This window comes from Chroicocephalus ridibundus, chromosome 5 (genome assembly GCF_963924245.1).
Source record: "Chroicocephalus ridibundus chromosome 5, bChrRid1.1, whole genome shotgun sequence".
In the NCBI taxonomy this organism is placed as follows: Eukaryota; Metazoa; Chordata; class Aves; order Charadriiformes; family Laridae; genus Chroicocephalus; species Chroicocephalus ridibundus.
In genome coordinates, this window is record NC_086288.1 from 7,783,741 (window position 1) to 7,802,946 (window position 19,206).

Here is a 19,206-nt window from a genome sequence, read left to right on the forward strand (position 1 = left end):
CCGGCTGCGGCACAAAGCTGGTGCTAGCAGCTGGTGCAAACCCCATCAGTGATGGGTCACGGGACCAACGGTGGGGCTTAGGTGCAGCAGAAGCTGCCGGGGGGGGTTCAGCGTCGTCTGTGCGATGCCCCCCAGCCCACTTACCAAAGCACGTAACGAGCAACACAGCAGCGTCCTCGTCCACGGTAAAAAACCGACGGGCGTGCAGAAGGGAAACCATCGCATTTGCATGCGTGGGCTGCGTGCTGCACGCCTGCCTCGTCACCTCAACCTGCTCCTGAAAAACGGGGGTTTGCTGCTCTCACCTGTTAGCACATTCCCTGGAGGCAGGCGAGCTGTTCCGTATTTTGCTTCCAGCTGTTTATCTGCAAAGGCGAGGCTACTTTCATAACGCTCTCAGATCCCGCCATTACTTTTAATAACGGATACCAGGCACTGCTTTTGGGCAAACGGGTGATCTCTCTAAGCCTCGGAGAGCCAGAGGTGTTGCGAAAGCATTAAGACACCAACGCCCCAACCCTGAGATGTGATGCTTTTAAAAATTTATTTATTATTATTGCTATTATTTTAAATGTAAGCGTTTCAGGTACGTTTGGCCGACTTCCTGCACGGCGCTGTGAGGTCGCTGCTGCCGGTGGCAGCACCCGCTCCCTAGCCCAGGAGCTAAACATAGGCGCTGGCCGCGCGAGGCACTTCAGCACATGTTAATTATCCTGGTGCTTTTTAGGGAACTTGGGTGAAATGCGTGTTTTTTATAGTCAGTTTTCTTTTTTTAAGCAGCCTGGAGCAGCAGCCCTTTCATTATATTAAAAATCGCCTCCCACCAGCACTCTCTGTTCCCCGTCCCTGACAAAATTCAAGCTCAAAGCCGGGCACGCGCTTGCCGCTCTCCTGCGCAGGGTAGCCCGTGACGGCGCGGGGCAGAGGGAAGCCAGGCTGCCTCTCTCCTGTGCCCCCTGCATCACCCCCCAGCAGGGCGGCCCCTCCGGCCACCCCAGCCCCACGGGGCACCAGGTCCCTCGCGATGCCGGTGTCTCTCCTCGCCGCCGGCTGCTGTGTTGGCATCAGAAAACTGCATGGCTTTTTTTTTTTTTTTTTTTTTTTTTTTTTATGTGTGGGTTTTCCTGGCCCGAGGCGCCAGCCGAAAGCCATGGCCAGCTCCAGGCCTCCCTTGTAATTACAGGTCCTCACGGTGACACGAGGGCTTTGAAGCCTATGGGGGCAGTCGCAGCAGCTGTGCCCTGCAGTCCCGGGGTTGGCAGGGCAGGCAGGCAACCCGGCTTCTGCCAGGGCGGTCAGACCCCCCAGGGGGCTGCAAGGGACCTCTCCCTCCCCAAAAGCACATGATGCGCGTGGCGCTTCATCAGCAGTGAGCAACTCCCCGCGATGTACCAGTCAAGGTGGTGATGAGCAAGAAGACAAAATAGCAACCACAAAAAATAAAAAAAACCAAACAAACCCAAACAAACAAGCTTTGTCTTACTGGTCCTAATCTGGGAATTCGGTTAACTGGAAATCCTTTGCTTCCCAATCAAATTCAGACTCAAACTGGGCTCCCCTGGCTATGGGTGAGGCTTTCAGCAAGCATAGCCCCTGGCTTCGAGCAGAAACATGGGTGTTCAGGTCTTCCACTGCAAAACAGATTTTTCTGCCCCAAATAACCATAGTTTTATCACCGGCTAACCTGCGCATCGCCGACCTGCTTGACGGCATGCGTTTTCCGGCTCTGCTCTTCCCTCTCTGAGGGTTGTAAGGCTGAAGGCGTCGCGTGGAGGATTTGTAATTCTCCTTGCCGCTGCGGAAAGCAAAGCTGCATTCGGTGAGGAGTTGTTCCCCTGAGCTGCTGCAGCCTGGGCACGCGCAGGAGCGGCAAAGGGGCCTGTGCAAGAAAAATTTGGGAAAGAGGGAGCAGCGGCGCACTGCAGAGCTGGGCGACTGAAATCGCATCAGGAAATGATAAATATAGGGAAAGGAGAAAGGATGTCCCTGTCGAGATGGGTGCAGGGGGGCAGCGGCAGCACCCACGTGCCCCCCTCCCCTGCCATCAGGTGCGGGGCAGGAGAGGTGGGCTCCAACCACCGGCCGTATCCTGCCACCAAGGTCCTCGCTGAGCTTTGGGTGGCCACGAGGGTGGGGTTTTTGCATTTTTTTTTTTTTTTTTTTTGCTGCAGGCAGTTATTCTGCTTTGCTGGGGACATGTAGAGAGCCGCCAAATCTCAGCCAGGGAATACCTGATTTTGGACTGTGGAGGGCCTGTGTGGTTCAAGGGGCAGGAGAAACAAAGCAGACTTGCATTTTGTAGCGTCGCTGTGGCAGAAATGGCTCTCAAAGGGGGACTGGTGACACCTGTATCCGAGTCTTTTTTTCTTTCCCTGCCCTTCCCAAGGCCCATTTCACCTCTGCAGGCAGCCTGGAGAGGGACTTGTTTGGATTTAGCCTTTTTTTGTCTAACGGCTATTGCCCGAGTGGCTGTGGAGCTGGGCCTTTGAGGTTGGTCTTTTTTGTCTTCTTAAAAAAAACAGTGACAGCATTTCCCAAAAAGGGAGGTAGACACCCCCCCCCGGAGAACAGATTTCCCAATATTTATTTTAATTTAAACCCAGAGTGTTATTATACCCTCCAGCCTCCCGGCCGTTCCTCTGAGGCCAGACCCTCAATTAAGTGGTGCAGTGCAAACCTCCCCGGGTTTGGCAGTGGCGTGGGGCGCTATGTTTGTGCACCAAATCTGCCAGGATTGAATTTTGGGGGTTTTCTGGCACACTCCGGCGGGCTGGCGTCATTCTGGGCAGGGCGGTGACTGGCTGGGAGGTTGGGGGGGGGGCAAAAATAGACCTTATATCCCAGCGGGGCAGCAGCGGGAGGAAATCTGTGCCGGCTGACTCGGCGGTAGCCATCGGTGCTGTGGTGGGGTAAGCTTGCTGCTGCTTTTCCCAGCTGGGTTGTGCATTGCTGCCTGCTTTTTGCAGGGGGATGGGAGGGCTCAGCTTGCTGGGGGGGCTGAATGCTGCTTTTGGCCCTTTCCTGGGTCCGTGGCTTCGTGAAGCACTCGGGTGGAGGGGATGAGCATCCAGAGCCTCGCTGCATGGCCGGGGAAGCTAGCGTGTGGTCAGTTGTTTTCTAGCCCGAGTTAAACAAAAATGGGGAAAGTTCAAGCGCAGATAAATACAATAGCAGCTCCCTCCAAACCTCAGCGCAGCAGATGGTGGGTTTAGCCGGAGGAAAGGTAGGAAAAAGGAAGATTTTAGTGGGCCTGGCTGAGCCCGGAGGGATGCCAGGAGCGGAGGATGGGGCGCTGCGGGAAGGGTCAGGCGTGCTCCTTGCCGGGGCTGGGATGGAGCAGGGTAGGCTGGGTTTTGACGCTTCGGGGATGCAGCTTGGACCTGCCCAGAGCCAAGCCTCTCACCCGGTGTACGCCTATGGGGGGGCCTGGCATTGGTGCCTCGCCCCTGCTATTTTTGTCAATGGCAGACTGTAGAGGCCGATTTTATTCCTTTATTTTGTCTGCTTATTTATTTTTCCTCAACGAGGTGAAACTCTTCTGTGGTGTAATTCCCAGGGGCATCGCTCCCTGGGCAGAGCCCGAGCAGAGCCGTGGGAAGGCGGCCGCAGTAGGCAGCGCTCCCGCCGGCCGCTCCTGTCGCGTCTATGGCGGGGGTTGGTTTTCCCACTCGCTCGCCGGCAATGGGGAAGCAGGAGAGAGTAGCCCTGCTCAGGGCAAGCAATGCATCCACTACCAGGTGCGACTCACTTTTCTGGTATTTCGCGGCTTCTTGAAAAAACAAAATGTATTAATGGAAATTGAGGTAGATGGGTCAAAAAAAAAAAAAAAGGGGGGACTCGGGTCTCCAGAGGGGTTGGGGTGACCCCATCAAGAGGTGGCTGGAGGCCACCCTTCTCCCCGCTCACCCTTGTGGACACAAACACCTGTGTGGTTGCATTCTAGACGAAAAGCAAGCCCTCACCATGTTCTGCTCTCCTAGAGTAAGCAGCCATGAGGACTGCCCTGGTCTTCGCCTGCCTGGTGGGGATGGCGTGTGCCTTCTCGGTGAGTGCTGGGCAGCGGGGGGAACCCCTCAGCCTCGCCAGGGCTGGTGTGGGGCATATGCCAACCCAGCTTTTCCCCCAGGTCAAGAGCTGGCTGCGGCGAGCCAATTCGGATGACTCGGAAGAAAACGCGGTAGGGTCTCCCCCCGCCCTGCGCGCCCAGCCCCACGTGGCGCTGGCCTTGAGGGCGAGGGCGTTTCAGTCAGTCCTGTACCCGAGCCCCCAGGCTGATGGGATTTACCCTCCTCTTCTCCTGGTAGGTGTTCAAGAACAGGCACCGCTATTACCTGTACAGATACGCCTACGTGCATCCTCCGCAGCGACGGTACCAGGTGGGTGCTTTGGAGGGGTTACTGATGCTTCACCCCCCACCAAATGCGCAGATAGTGGCCCAAATGACATGGGGGCACAGCCTGCACCCCATCTGCCACTGGCCTGTGGGGTTGGCCTGAGACCTTCGTGCTCGTGACACCAGTGGAGACCTGCCAGCAAAGCTATGGCTTGGTTTTCCCTCTCCTTAGGGCAGTGACTCATCGGAGGAAGAGGGGGACGGCTCGGAGGAGGAGGAGGAAGGGGGGGTGAGTATGTCAAACCAGCAGCCTGCAAAACAAATACGAGAAATTGGGAACTATCTTTTGTTTTGTAGTCTCTGCTCATCAGCATTTGTGAACGATGACCGCCCACAGCCTTGCACTCTGGATACAACTGGATTTTCTACTCTGGGCTTTATTTTATTATTTTTTGTATATTTTTGTTCCTTTTTCTTCTTTTTTTTTATTTTTTTATTTTTTTTTTTATTTTTTTAAGAGGATGGGCGGGGAACCAAACAACCCGGAGACAAACTTTCTGGGTTTTGAGCCATTTTCGGTGGCTCAGAAAGGAGAAGGGTGGGCGGAAGGGCAGAAGCAGGGAAGCTCACCCGCAAGGTGCTGTTAGGTACTTCTCTCGCCTTTCCCTTTCAGGGTGCATTGCCCCCATAGCGCTGATAAAATTGCTACGGAAAATACAGTTACGCTCTGCACGAACGCATGTGGAGGGACACAAACTGGTGCTATATTGGGAAATGCATGTTTGTACCAGCCCAGCCGGTAACACTCCTCCTGCCCGCTGGGTCAATATAAGCTTGGGCACCGCGGCCTTTGCAAGATTCACCCTGGTCCAAAATTAAATGCCAGGGATTACAAAGGTCTCTTGTGCTTCGCTGGGCTTCAGTGGTCTCAGGCAAACAGGTGCTTTGAGACAGGGATCAGGCATGCTTGGAAACCTATTTGTCAGGTCTAATCACAACTTTTTCTTTTTTTTTTTTTTTTTTAGTTTAAGGATTTGAATGCTAACTTCAGGGGTCTTTCTAACAGGAGTGTAAGCCTGGTTATCTCATCTTAAAACCTCCTTTGGAGGCCCACCTGGGGCTGGGGTGCAGCACGAGGTGGCCCCCATCTCCCAACCACCTCTGCCAGCCCCGGCACCTCCCTGCAATTTGCCCCGTTTTGCCTGTTCCTCTCACCTACCACTACGATCATTAGGGATAACTTTGAGTAGCGGCATGAGACAGCCAAAGGGGGAATTTCATTCCCCACGAAAAAATTAAGCGATAAGCAGGAACGCAGCTGTTGTTCGGCCCTTTCATTTCAAGGGCACCAGAGCAACGGCCATTCCCAGGCACGGATGCTGTGTGCCTTCGCTGGCAGGGGGCGGTCAGCAAGACAAATGACGATGAAAGGCCCCAAGGTCAGTTATCGGTATGTAAAGAGCACCACTACATCGGCTGCTAGATGGGGGGCATTGCTTCCATTGGCACCGTGCAATTTGGTGGCTCCTCCAGTGGAGAGGAAAACAGCTTGGGTTTTCTTTGGCATCAGATGCACCTTTATTTTAAGTGTCTGAGTTGGCCCAAACCACCAGGGTGAGCATCCTTAGTCTTGGCACGAGAGCAGCGAGGATTGCCCAGGGCAGGGACGGCAGTGACCCCGTGTCTTCCCACCACGGCTGGGTTCGTTTGCCAGGCGCTCCTCCTCCCGGGCTGGGAACAGGGTGAGCTGCCCCACCAGTTCCTCAGTGGTCGCTCCAGGCTCTGCTCGCGTCGTGGTTATTGATTGCCCTTTCTAGCGGCACGGACTGCCGTGCACCCTGCTGAGAGACCCGCTCCGCTGCATGGTCCCTGGGGCAGAGTGGTGCTGGTGGCTTATTGCTGGTGGGGTTCAGACTCACGCCTGGCTTTGAGGCCTCACACTCTTGCCCGCCAGCTATACCTGGTTTGTATTGTGTCTGCATGTCGTGCGCCCGTGGCTTGCTTTGTTTATTGGAAACCGGGAGAGGTAACTTCAAAAGCAAACTTCTAGATGCTTTGTAAAGCCAAACGCGTAGCCAGAATGGGAACACCCAACTCCGGCCACCACCACTTAATTGCATGGCTTGGGCTGCCCTGCTGCAGCTTCTCAATTTCAGCCTGGGGTGAGAGCCATGGGAAAGGAAGAAACTTGGAGCAGCACCCAAACGCTGCGAGGGGAGGCTGCGTGCCCCGCTCACTCTGGGAGGGCTGCGCTCTGTTCACGCTGCTGACCACCTGCCCCGTGTCCTCTCCCTGTCCCTGCAGGAGCCATCCCATGCTGGCATCGAGGCACCTGGCCACCCTGCCAGCCCAGCCCCCGGGGACAGCCAGGGCAGGCTGGGAGAAGACGTCACATCCCCCCAGCAGGTGTGGTTTTGGGGGGCTGGAGGGGAGCACCCATGGTGGGGGGGATACGTTCACTGCATGCTTGCTTGCACCCATGGGATGCCCGGCACCCTGTTTCTGCTTGGGGGTCTGCTACGCAAGATGCCCACAGCTGGGCTCCCTCTGGTGGGAGGGACAGAAAGGGTACCCCAAAAAGTCAGCCTTGCTATGCAAGGCACGGGGGGGATGCTCAGCTGTGCCCACACCTGCCCCATGCCATGTGGCACTGAAAAGCTGCAACCTCCCGACACCCACCTAAATGCCGTGTTATTTCCCCCTCCGCCAGGGCAAGGGCTGTCAAGGGCCCCCGAAGGGGGGCAAGAACAGCGCTGCTGGCAAGGGAGATGACTCCGAAAATGAAGACAGTGACGAGAATGAGGAGGAGGAAGAAGAGGAGGAGGAAGAAGAGGTAGCCGAGAATGAGAATGGCGTCAACAGTACAAGCACCAACACCACTGAGGGGGCAGATGGGCCTCATGGCAATGGCACCGCGGTGGCTGAGGAGGGTACGGGTGTGGCGGAGGACGAGGAGGAAGAGGAGGAGGAAGAAGAAGAGGAAGAGGAGGAGGAGGAGGAAGAGGAGGAGGAAACTGAAGCCACCACCATAGCCAGCACCACCAGCGAAGAGGGGCTGTCCCAGGGGACCACCATGGGAGATGTGGGACCAACGGACGCCACCACGGCTGGGGAGCAGTGGGAATATGAGGTGACGGCCGGAAGCCATGGCCAGGGGGACGGAGGCACCACTGATGGCAGCTATGGGGAGCAGGACGAGTATGCCCGCGGCGACAGCTACCGGGCCTACGAGGATGAGTATGGCTACTACAAGGGGCACGGCTACGATGTGTACGGCCAGGATTACTACTACAGCCAGTGAGCGGGTCGGGGGTGGCCCTGGTGCTGCCCCGTGCCTGCCTCATCCCACTCAGGAATGTGCATCTGAAGGCCCACTGCAGCCACCGCGTGCCAGAGGGGACAGCAGGCTGCTTGTGATAGGCACCGGCTCCGTCCCAGGCTTTTTTTTGTTTTTGTATCTCACAAAGCGAAATGAAATAAAGCAACCGAACTGAGCTTGTTGGTGACAAAGGGTTTGCCGCTGCATTTGCTGGGGTCAGCAGGGCGGCATGGCGCTCGGTGGGCGGAGGGGCACCGGTGCTCTGCTCGTGCTGCTCAGGGTTAAATCTCTTTGTTCCAGCTCAGACGAACACAAAAGGAGGGAGGAACCGAAAGGCTAACTAGGAAAGCCTTCCTCTGCAGAGTCCCCTCTGAAAAATGTAAGGGCATTTTTAAGGTCACTGCCGTGGAGTACTGCCACACCTTGTGTAGAGTTGACATGAATTTGCAGTATGTGGGCGACGCTAACTTTACCACATCTTCCACTCCTTGGTAGCGTGCCTACCACAGCCTGATCATACGCCAGGCAGTATTAATAAAGACATTAATTTCTCTTTCTGTGCATCGCTAGCTGAAGATGCACACCCCTGTAATAAGAGCTTTGCTTCTGCATCCCCGCACCAGGCCTGTGGGTCCCACCGAGGTGGGCGCCTCGGACACGTGTTTCGGACATCAGCGTCGCAGCCCAAAACGGTCCACGTCTCTCTGCACAACACAGTCTCGTCCCCAGGGCAAGACAGGGCTGTCACAGTGACAGCAGTGCGTCCGCTGGACTCCTGCGTCAGGGATGAGGGATGGGGATGCCTGGCTCGTGGTCCCCAGGATCCCTGCCCAGAGTTACCTCCACAAGGAATTGTGGCCCCAGACAACTGGTGATCAGCACCAGGCATTGGAAGGACCAAATTCTGATGGGTTTCAGGGAGGTGCCCCCATTTAGGAAAAGCGATGGCCCTCACGTACGGCTTACGGCAGGTACTGCGCTCCCCTTGCGCTCCTGGAAAGGAAACCTGCGTTCAGCTCCCGATATAGGTCCAACTGCAAAACGAGTTTCTATTCTTGCAGCAGCAAGCTGCTGGCTGCTGTACAAAACCGCCTTCGTGTGCCAAAGCTGGGCTGCAGCTGCCGGGGTGGGCATGGGGTGCTGCCTGCAGGGTGGGCACCCCCCGGGCTGAATCCCTACAGCAGCACTGGGGAGTCCCGCACATGCTTGCCGCCGGCGGGGGGGACGCGAGACCCATGGTCCACAGCCCCAGGGGGTGCTCAAAGACGTCAGGGAGCCAGAAGAGACAAAGGGCCCTGGCGCTGCCGGGGGCTGGGTCCTGCTCCCATGGGGTGCCCTGCCTGGTCCTGTGTGCGTCAGCCCCCCCGGGCAGCTGGCCAAAGCTCTGCCTCCCTGAGCCAAAGCGCACCGGCCGGCTGCTCCGGTACGCGCGGGGCAGCACCTGACTGCGTCTCTCTGGCTAGGGGGAAAGGGCAAGAGTCCTCCTGGCTCTGAGATTTGCTCCTGCCTGAGGCCGGATGCTGATGGTTTAAGCATTTCTGCTGTTAATGCAGCAGCGATGCCTGCTCCCAGGGTTTGGGTTGGGATGGGATAGGAGCTGTTGTGACCATCAGGGCAGTGAGCAGCTGAGCCGGGCTGGCCATGTGGGGACCAGCGATACCACCAAAGCTAGAGGAGGGCAGGAGGAGAGTATGTACGTTGTGCACATCCTTGCAGCACCTTCCCGCAGCAAAGGTGGGCTCGGAGGAACCTGTGCAAGCGGTGCACGGAAAAAAAAAAAATCCTTTTTCTTTTTTTTTTTTAACCAGTCTTCTATTTTGTATTTGCACCGGACTGGAAGCAGGGTGGTTGGGGTTGAAACCCGAAAAGCAAATGTCAGAGACTACGGCATGGCCGCATCTCTCAGCTTGACCAAGGCTGCCCCATGATGCTGGTCGTGGCCACAACCCGGCCAGGCTCAGTGTGTCACCCTCCCCTCTCTGCAGCCCTGCTGGCTTTCCCATGTCAGTCACAGTGAACACGCTGCAACCCACTACACCCCCTCTTATCAATATCCTGGCTGGATGAGTGCCACGCTAAGATCTGCGCTAATCATCGAGCAATTTCACCTTCAGAACAGATATTTATAAACTGTGCTTTCTGTTTATCCAGCCAGGTGGAACATTTGATAGCTGTCTTCCACCACAAACACATTTTTAGCTGGAAATTACTCCCCCTGGTTATCTGCGGGTGCTGCCAGCCCTGACAAATATCCCTGGGCAGAAGCTGATTGGCTCCGCACGGCTGGGGCCAACTTTAAATTTCAGCAAAGTGGGCACAGCCTCCACGGTCTGCCGCTGGGATCTGCCTCCGACAGCGAAAGGTAATCTTACCTAGTTTGCCTACACTGTCTCTCCCCAGCTCTTCGGCTCTGCCTTCCCCAAGCAAGGCATCTCCTGCGTTCACTCTGGGCAAGCTGGAGCGGGGGTGAGGAGACAGCCCGGGCCTCAGCTGCGCGCACCTCTGCATTGCGCTCTCTTAAGCTTTGTAACGCTGATCCTTGTGCCTGAATTTCCTTCCGATGTTTTCTGTCGTTGCACGGCTGAAAATAGTCTCCGGGCTGTACCTCCAAGCCCAGGCCAGGGCGGATGGGTGAAATGAGAATTGTCAGCCGACAGAGCTTTTGTCTCCTGCCATTTAGCACTGCAGTTGGAAAGAGCATGCGAGTGTCTTAATTCAGACTTAACGGGTCAGCCTGCAGCAGTTTTGGTGGTCATTTATTGCAAATACCCACCCGAGCTGCTTTGGCAGAGCGAGTGAAGAAACTTTTAACGCCTGGTGCCAGAGCACCCACATGGTGCTGCTGGCTGCGCACGTGTCCTCGCTCACCGCCATACGCACGTGGCAAGCGCATCGCCCTTGCTGCAAGGAGTGCAGAGAGGCAGAGCGACGCTGAGGGCCACCGCAAAGGCTGGGGAGAGCTAGGGTCACTGCATAACCCCACTGCCATGGGGGCTGTGGGACCGCAGGAGCTTTTGGGTTGCCGCTGACCGGGACTGTTGGGAACCGCGAGTGCTGGGAAGACAAACTCCGGTGACGCTTTGCTTTGTGCCCCCAGGAGCTGCCCAAAGATGCAAACAGCCCTCCTTTGCTTGTGCCTGTGCCTGCTCAGCACGGCCCTCTCGACACCCGTAAGTATGGCTCTCCTTGGCTTCCCGGTGTGCCGCTGAAAGCGTGGGGTGTACCTCCCAGTGCGCTCCAGCACGCTTTCAGCAGCAGGAAAACATGAGTCGTACTTGCATATAGCATCGCTGGGGCTCGGGGCGGGGGGAACGGGTTTGAGGTGCTGGCACAGAGGTGAACCCAGCAAGAAAAATATATTAGCGCTGAGGTGCCTGTGCATGTCCCTTTAATTCAGCAGTTCGGGCATTGTGCAAGGGCCCATCTGGGTCGCTGTCGCTCTTCCCCTGGGTTTCTGCAGATTTGGGATCTGCTTTTGGCCTGGGAACAGCCCGAGCGGAGCCACGGGAAGGGAGGTGTGGGGAGGATGCTCACCCTACCCGTTGAGGGTAACAGGGTCGGAGGGGTGCCGGCAATTATAGTCCAGCTCTCCTAATGTGAAATTCAGCCAGATGTAACTGAAACACAGGGCAAACCAAGATAAATGTAATAGCAGCCATTTTTGTCCTGCCTAAGTGTTGCCCAGCACCGCTAGAGTGAAAATCTGCTCCTAGCAAAGGCTTGCTTCTGCGTCAGGGTAAGGAGGAGGGAAGCCACGTCTCCCCCCCAAGGGCTGGGTCCTGTCAGTGTGTTCTTTAGCCCCCAGGGCAAGTTTGTATAAATGGGTCTGTCACAGGGCAGCATGGGGAAAGGCAATAAATCAGTGCCGATTCGCTTCCCAGCACAGAAGAGAGACGGTTAATACTCTGCTGCATAACCAAGTCTGTAATCCAGCCTTTGTTTACAAACAATGGAATAACCTGGGAATATTTAACACTCCGGGGCACATTTCTGCCCCTTTCAGCTAGCTTGGAGTGCTTCAGTGGCTGATTTTGCTGAAACCGGAGGGGGCTCTTCTCCATGTGGCCCTCTCCCCCTCCAGCACGTAGGTAATGCCCCGAAATGGCTTCGTGGGTCTCCCACCTCCAGATCCCCCATCCCCGAGGGATCCACTAGCCAATACATCCCTAAAGATGCCAGGATAATCAGGGGAAGCCAGTTAAGAAGCTCCAGGCTCCCACTGCAGCCGTGCGTTGGAGCATTGTGGTGTGAGCAGTGGTGCCATGTATTAAAACCACTCTGCAACAAAAATCCTCCGCAGCAGAATCCAGTACAAGGGTTTTTGCCAGACCAACAGTATCCTGTGGAAAGTTGCATGCAATGCAAGCATGCTGTAGCAGAATTTGCGATACTTTTCAGATCCTGGAAATGGGTTTTTCACCTTTTCTACTACTGCTGGCTTTAAACCAGCACCCCAGGTAGTGCCCGGGAATTTATTGGCTTACCAACACAGTTTTCCCACCCTTCCCTGGACGCTGTGGTGTGCCCATCACGCTGGGCAGGGCAGGCAGCCAGCAGCAGGCATTGGCCGCTACCTGGGTGCCGCAGCAGTGTTTGACATCTCAGGTCTCGCTTGCGTTTTGTTGTCCACAGGTGCCACCGCCACTGCCTGGGAGAGCTGTTGGGAACTGTGTGGGACAACACCGGGTAAGTCCCCCCTGCCCGACCCGGACCCCGTGGGGTGCCCTGCACCGGGGCGCAGGGAGAAAAAGCCGCTTTTGGAGGGCAGCCCCAGTAGCTGTGGAAAAAGATACTGGTCCCCTCACACTTGAGCAGCCCTTACAAAGAGCAGGGGAGGGGAAAGGTGTGTTGTGCTCAGGCAAGGAAAGGGCCTCCCCCCACTGGCTGCTCCTCTGCCCCTGCCCAGCCACAGGTCACAAATGCTTGGTGTACCTACAGGTGAGGTTGTAGAAGTCCCAGGCCCAGCTGCTACAGGGTTTTTTTCAAAGTGTATCAGTGTAAAATGCATCAATAGCAAAATTCAGATAAGTTGTGTGGAAGAAAATGCTTGGTTTTGCCTACTGGAAGACAGATGCTATCCTTCCAGTGCTTCGGTTGCCATCAGTCCTATCACTCATGTCTGATGGAACCATCAAACAGGTTGTTTATTGATGCCATAAGCTACCTTGAAAAAAACCAAACAAAGAAACAAACAACCCACAGTTCCTGAAAGCAAGCAAAGGTGGTAAATGAGCCCAAGGGAAAACCAAACCCTGAAGCCCTAGATGCGAGCGCCTGCATCCTTCCCAGCTCCTTGCCTGCACTGGTGGCCACGAGGTGGTGGGAGCTCCTGCCCGTCCTGGGGACCCAGGGTGCTGGTGAGACCCTGCTGTGGTGCCAGGCACAGCAACGGGAGATCCTGCTGTCACATTTAGTAAGAAAATTGTGGCTTTTGGTCATTTTCTTCCCCACCAGATACTGCTGAAAGGCTGCAATGCCAAGCATGGCTTCTACGTTTTCAAATATGTCTATTCATTTTCAACGAGGAGGAACCAAACGCAGATAAAGGTGAGGCAGCATGGCAGGACCCCGGCTTGGCTGCGGTGCCCCTTGCAGCTGGCAGGTGCTGGGGCTGACCCTGACCTCCTTCTCCTGTACTGCACAGAAGGAAGAGGCTGACAGCCAAAGCGTCGACCCCGGCCGCCAGCTGGGCGACTACAATGCCAGGCCGGGGCCGACGGAGGATGGGGCAGCGCCGGAGCAAGGTGACAATGACAGCACTGATGTGATGGAGAACGGGACCGGCCTCAAGCCCGAAAACCGCAGCGTCACAGGTTTTGGTGGGGATGTTCTCAGTCCTCGCCCAGGCACCAGCACGCGAGCGCGTGGTGGTGTCGGTATCGCAGGTCCCACCCCTGCCAGCTCGGAGGGTAGCGGCGACCTGGATTTGGTGGTTGAAGTCGAAAGCAGTGTTTCCACTCTCCCCCAGGGCTCCGGTGAGGCCATGGCAGGGAACAGGTCTGATGTTAGGAGTGAAGACCGGGAGGATGGTGCCCCCAGGGGCATTCCAGTGGAGGGGGCCATGACAGCCGGGAGGGAGAGGGCACCCACCACTGGAGGGGCTGGGGACGAGGGTAGTGGCGAGGCCACCATACCTGGCCAAGGGCGGGAGGGCGTCATGCGGGGCACAGGGACAGGAGGTGCTGCTCTCACCTCTGTCACTGAGAAGATGGAGAACGTCCAAGTTGACACCAAAGGTGTGGGTGAATATGCTTACATCCCTGACCCAGGCAGCGTCACTGTCACCCATGGGAAGGTGGGTAGCACAGTGGGGGACACCAGCTTCACCCAGATCTCTTCGGACAAGGACGACGAAGTCAACATCTTCATTGGGAGGGCCAACATCCATGTGGGGGAGCAGGAAAACACCCAGGCTGGTGCCACTGTTGGCAGCGAGAATGACAACATCTCCACTGCAGGAACCAGCAGTCCCTTGCCCAGGGTGCGCGTCACTGCAGCACATGATAGCAATGACGATGATGGCATCCCTTCTCACAGGCAGCCTGAAGTACCGGCCACCACAGCCACCCCAAGGCACAGGGACAGCACCAGGAGCAGCCCTGGGGATGGCCATCCCACAGGAGATGATGCGGATGGTGCCACCACCATTGGTGACAGAGAAGAACCAGTGTCTCCCAGCCCCTGGAAGGTCACTGGTGGTGAGGGGACCATCCCCGTGGAGGCTGGCATCCGTGAGAAAGGTGATGATGAGGCAAGAGGTGAGGGGCAGAGGTTTGAGGAGAGGCCAAGCCGCCTGGCTGTCACCACCCCCCGCCAGGGGGGTGCAAAGGATGCTGCTGCCACTGTCCCAGCCAAGGGGGCCAGCATCCACCTGGGCACCACCATGGCATCCCCCGGGGTGAGCGAGGACAACTGCATCACCACCCTGGGGACAGCCAGCAGCCGCAAGGCAAGCGAGAGTGCCATGGTGGGGAGAAGGGGGAGCGGGGAAGTGGGGCCAGCCACCCCCCAGCCCCACAGGGAGAGATGGCCTGGGGCGGGGACAAGGGTCCAGGTGGGTGGAGCAGGGATGGAGAAGACACCCAGGGTGGACAAAGCGCCATCCCCACGTGGGAAAGCTGGCAGCCAGGCATCAAGTGGGGCCCAGGTGAGTGCTGGCAGCCGTGGCAGTGATCCCGCAGGCAGGCCACGTGCCACCGAAGCTGGGGGCAGCCCCCCTCTGCAGGCAGGGCAAGCGGGGGCCAGCGTGGCAGCGGGTAAAGGCCAGGAACGGGGGCGAGGTGGCAAGACCGGGGTGGCGGTGCCGGGGGCCGGGGGTGGCCGCCTCCCCGGGCGCCATGGCAGGAGGCTGGGGGTGGGGGCACCGGGGGCGTTTACAGCGCTGGGCCAGAGCAGGCAGCTGGACCAGGTGAAGCGTGCCGACGAGCTCCACATCCGCGAGCGGTCGTTTTACACCCTCGGCAGGGTGGCGGGCGGCCCTCGAGGCCCCTACACCGGCCCCAGGAGTGCCGACAGCAGCCAGTCCTCTGAGGGCGAGCGGGGCAGCCAGAGCGACAGCCGACAGACAGGACTGCAGCCCTCGGGGTGGGGAGCCCCAGGGCACCCCCACGGCCGCTGGAGCCGGGGGACCCTCTGAGGGGCTGCTGGTATCCACCCCAGCGGGCCCCAGCAGTGGAGCTGGGGGGTCCTACATGTCGCGTCTCCCTCCAGCATCTCCGCTGCAGGCACTGCTCCTGCCTGGGCGAGAGGTGCCCCCGCACGTTGGTGGGGGTTGCGCAGTGCTTTGCAGCCCAGGAGCCAAAAATCACTGGTTCACGCAATCAATCCTGCTGTTAGTTTTGGGGGGGGGGGGGGGGAGGGCTGCGTCTGGCACTGCGACAGCCATGCGCGGGTTTGCTGTGCTAGACAGCCATGTAACAGCAATCACGCTCCGCGGCGTAGGGTAGCGCTGTTCGTGCACTGATGCGAAACAAGTAAATGAACAGTGAGAAAAAGCCTCTGTCCCCACTGTTCCACTTCCAGCCTAATGGAGAAATAAAGGCATTTCTGTACCTAAGGCTCTGCTGACTTTGATGTTTGCAGCGTGAGTTTAGGCAGCCGCTTTGCTGGGGTGAGGGGGGGCTAGTCCCTGGGCACAGGGGATTTCAGGCCCCAGCGCATCCCTGGCCCAGCCATAACCTCTGGGGCTGCAATTTGACCAAGCAGCACCGCACATCCCTCCCTTGGGGTATCAAACCCCACCGTCTCCTGCCCAGGGCCACCTGCCTCCCCAGGCAATTTATCCTTGCTGAGGAGCCCCACAGAGCATCTATCCCCTCAGCTCATCTCTCTCTCACAGCAAGAAATCCCCATCACACCCTCAAGCGCGTTGACAGGGCACTTGCTGGCCCCGCTGCGCTTCCAGCAGCACCATAAGGCCCTGGCCACGCCACCGCCATTCCCACCGCTGGCCCCTGCACGTGAGCCAGGCTGGGCTTCGACATGCTGGAGCCGTGCCGCCAGCGGTGCCCAGAGTTAATCACTGTTTATGCAATTGCAGGTTGCTTTTTCTGTCCGAGAAGCTGCTAAAACGGGTGTGCTCGGCAACACGCCGGAGCAAACGGCACAGTGGGAGCGGCGTGGAACCTCGTGGGGAGAAGTGCCACTCTCAGCACGCCGGGAGGGGACTCCCCGACGGGAGACGGGGTGAGAGCAGCTACGATGTCGGCGACGTACCCGCAGAGCCCCTGCTCCCCTACCCTCTGCACGGCCACATGCAGGCAAGGCGCAGGTCCCGTTTCGGGCCGTAGGCTTAGTTGTTAGGGATCATGCATGGGTGATTGATGCTGGGACCACCAGGACAAGGATAACACTGTGTATCTCGCTGGTGCTGTCAGTAGCACCAGCTGGTGGGGCTCTGCCTCGCTAGAGCTCGTGCTCTCCAGCAGAAAGGATCAAAAATTGCAGGTGCCCACTACACCCCACACCAGGGCATCAGGCCCCAGTGCCCCCAGGGGAGCTGCGCTGGGCAGCCTGGTGCAAATGCTGCGGGGACACGGAGGCTTAAGCAGCCTGGGGCAGGGATTTGCCTGCAGCTTCTCAGGTTTGGGACAGCATCCGTAAGACGCCCAAAGGCTCAGGGACCTCCTGTGCCAGCCCACCCAGCTCAGAGAGAAAGAGGCCACAGGGCTGCTGACAGCCCGGGCTGGGTGGCTTGCCCCTGGAATTGCCATGGCAGGTCACCCCCCAAGTCTGATGGGTCACGGTGATGATCCAGGGAGCTCAGGCTTGGTGTATGCCGTTGCCTGGCAAACGAAAGGTGTGGTTTTGGGGTCTCACCGCAGGCAGGGCTGGGACTGACAGGTTTGCAGCCCCATGCGGACCCGATGTGATGCCCCAGCCAATTCCATCCCCAGTCCCGATTGCAGCCTTGTCCACGCCGTTAAGCAACATCCATAAGCAAGAGCTGGGCACCATCTAGTGGCGTCAAAAAGCCTTTTGCTGGGAATGGTTTGTGCCTGTTGAATGATGCCCAGCTCTGCCTGGGGCCAGGATGGGCACGGCTGCCCCCTTGCCCCTCTGCTTCCTTGAGCTCCCAGGGAACCTCGCCTGAATGGTGAGGTCAGGTATAAAACTGGCTAGTTCAGGTATAAATGGCATACATTTATAAATCAGCGCTACCGCCTTGCAGAGCTGCTGTTAAAGCACCTGGCATTTCTGTGCAGCGACTCTAGTTCTACATCCTGGGACACGCGGCATTTTGGGATGTTTACCCCAACCCCCCTCCTCACCACCACTGAGGTGCCGGGCTCTGCTCTTCCAAAACTTGTGCCAAATAGCACAAGCGGACACTGAATGGACGAACTGGAGCTTTCCCAAGGAAAGGGGTTTCCTGGAGTGTTGCAGCAAAGGGGGAGCTGGTTTTTCCTTGCAGCGAAGGCTGGGCTGGTAAGCGCCGGCGAGGTGGGAGCTGCTGGCAGGGCGGCTCACTGGCACCTCCCATGCCCCAACACCCACAGCAAGCTTACAACTGGGATAGATGTGGGCCACCAGGTCTGGGAGGTGTTTCTCTGCAGCTCTTTGTTCTTTGGCTCTGTTAAGTTGTGTATTCGGGGGAAAAACTTTAATTTAGACCTTTAAAATGTATGTATTTACTTCACGGAATCACGGAATCACGGAATCTTCAGAGTTGGAAGGGACCTCTAGAGATCATCTAGTCCAACTCCCCTGCTAGAGCAGGATTGCCTAAAGCACATCCCTCAGGGCTGCATCCAGGCGGGTCTTGAAAATCTCCAGAGAAGGGGACTCCACACCCTCCCTGGGCAGCCTGTTCCCGTGCTCTGTCACCCTCACTGTAAAGTTTTTCCGTGTTATTTGAATGGAACTTCCTATGTTCTAGCTTGTGCCTGTCGCTGGGAACCATTGAAAAGAGCCTGGCTCCGTCCTCCTTAAACCCACCCTTTAGATACTTGTAAACATTAATCAGGTCCCCCCTCAACCTTCTCTTCTCCAGGCTAAAGAGTCCCAGCTCTTTCAGCCTTTCCTCATAAGGGAGGTGCTCCAGTCCCATAGTCATCTTGGTTGCCCTACGCTGGACGCGCTCCAGTAGTTCCCTGTCCCTCTTGAACTGGGGAGCCCAAAACTGGACACAGTACTCCAGTTGTGGCCTCACCAGTGCAGAGCAGAGGGGGAGAATGACCTCCCTCGACCTACTGGCCACAGTCTTCCCTATGCAGCCCAGGATGCCATTGGCCTTCTTGGCGACAAGGGCACACTGCTGGCTCATGGATAATTTGCTGTCTACCAGGACCCCCAGGTCCTTCTCCTCAGAGCTGCTTCCCAGCATGTCCGCCCCTAACATATACTGGTGTTTGGCATTCTTCCTCCCCAGGTGCAGGACCCTACACTTGCTTTTGTTGAACCTCATTAGGTTCTTCTCTGCCCAGCTCTCCAGCCTGTCCAGGTCACGCTGGATGGCAGCACGGCCCTCTGGAGTGTCGGCCACCCCTCCCAGCTTGGTATCATCAGCGAACTTGCTGAGGATACACTCTGTCCCCTCATCTAGGTCATTAATGAATATATTGAACAAAATTGGTCCAAGTATTGACCCCTGAGGGACACCACTCGTTACAGGCCTCTGACTGGACTCCGTGCCGCTGATCACAACCCTCTTGAGTTCTGTCACTCAGCCAGCTCTCGATCCACCTCACTGTCACCTCGTCTAGCCCATACTTCCTCAGCTTCCTAATGAGGATGTTATGGGAGACAGTGTCAAAAGCCTTGCTAAGGTCAAGGTAGATGACATTGGAAAGAAATTATCTCTAAAATTATCTCCGAAAAAGCCCAGCTTCCCTTACAAATACTAATTGTGGGGATGTGGCCAGGAGAGTATGGGTTGTTGCTTATTCAGGTAAATGTCATGCTTAGAGGAGAAACATCTGCTATTGTGGGCTATCACTGATTTCTAGAGCTCTCACGTGTGAGGTGCAGAGGGCTTTCTGCCGCAGCTCTGGCAGCGGAAACCCTTCAGATTTTGCAAAAGTGGATTTCTGTTGCCGTTGCTGTTGCACATGGG

At 57.1% G+C, this 19,206-nt stretch overlaps 2 protein-coding genes across 2 annotated transcripts; both read left to right on the forward strand.

The window, feature by feature from the left end:
- The first annotated feature begins 3,991 nt into the window (after positions 1-3,991).
- Positions 3,992-7,634, forward strand: IBSP (integrin binding sialoprotein). The gene is made up of 6 exons (XM_063337068.1): positions 3,992-4,045; positions 4,127-4,177; positions 4,305-4,376; positions 4,566-4,622; positions 6,638-6,739; positions 7,044-7,634. Exons 1-6 carry the CDS (start codon positions 3,992-3,994, stop codon positions 7,632-7,634), a joined length of 927 nt encoding a protein of 308 aa, XP_063193138.1.
- Positions 7,635-10,738: 3,104 nt separating this feature from the next.
- On the forward strand, positions 10,739-15,288 carry LOC134516756 (ovocleidin-116-like). The gene is made up of 4 exons (XM_063337319.1): positions 10,739-10,822; positions 12,285-12,338; positions 13,107-13,199; positions 13,297-15,288. Exons 1-4 carry the CDS (start codon positions 10,763-10,765, stop codon positions 15,286-15,288), a joined length of 2,199 nt encoding a protein of 732 aa, XP_063193389.1. The 5' UTR covers positions 10,739-10,762.
- The last annotated feature ends 3,918 nt before the right edge of the window (positions 15,289-19,206 follow it).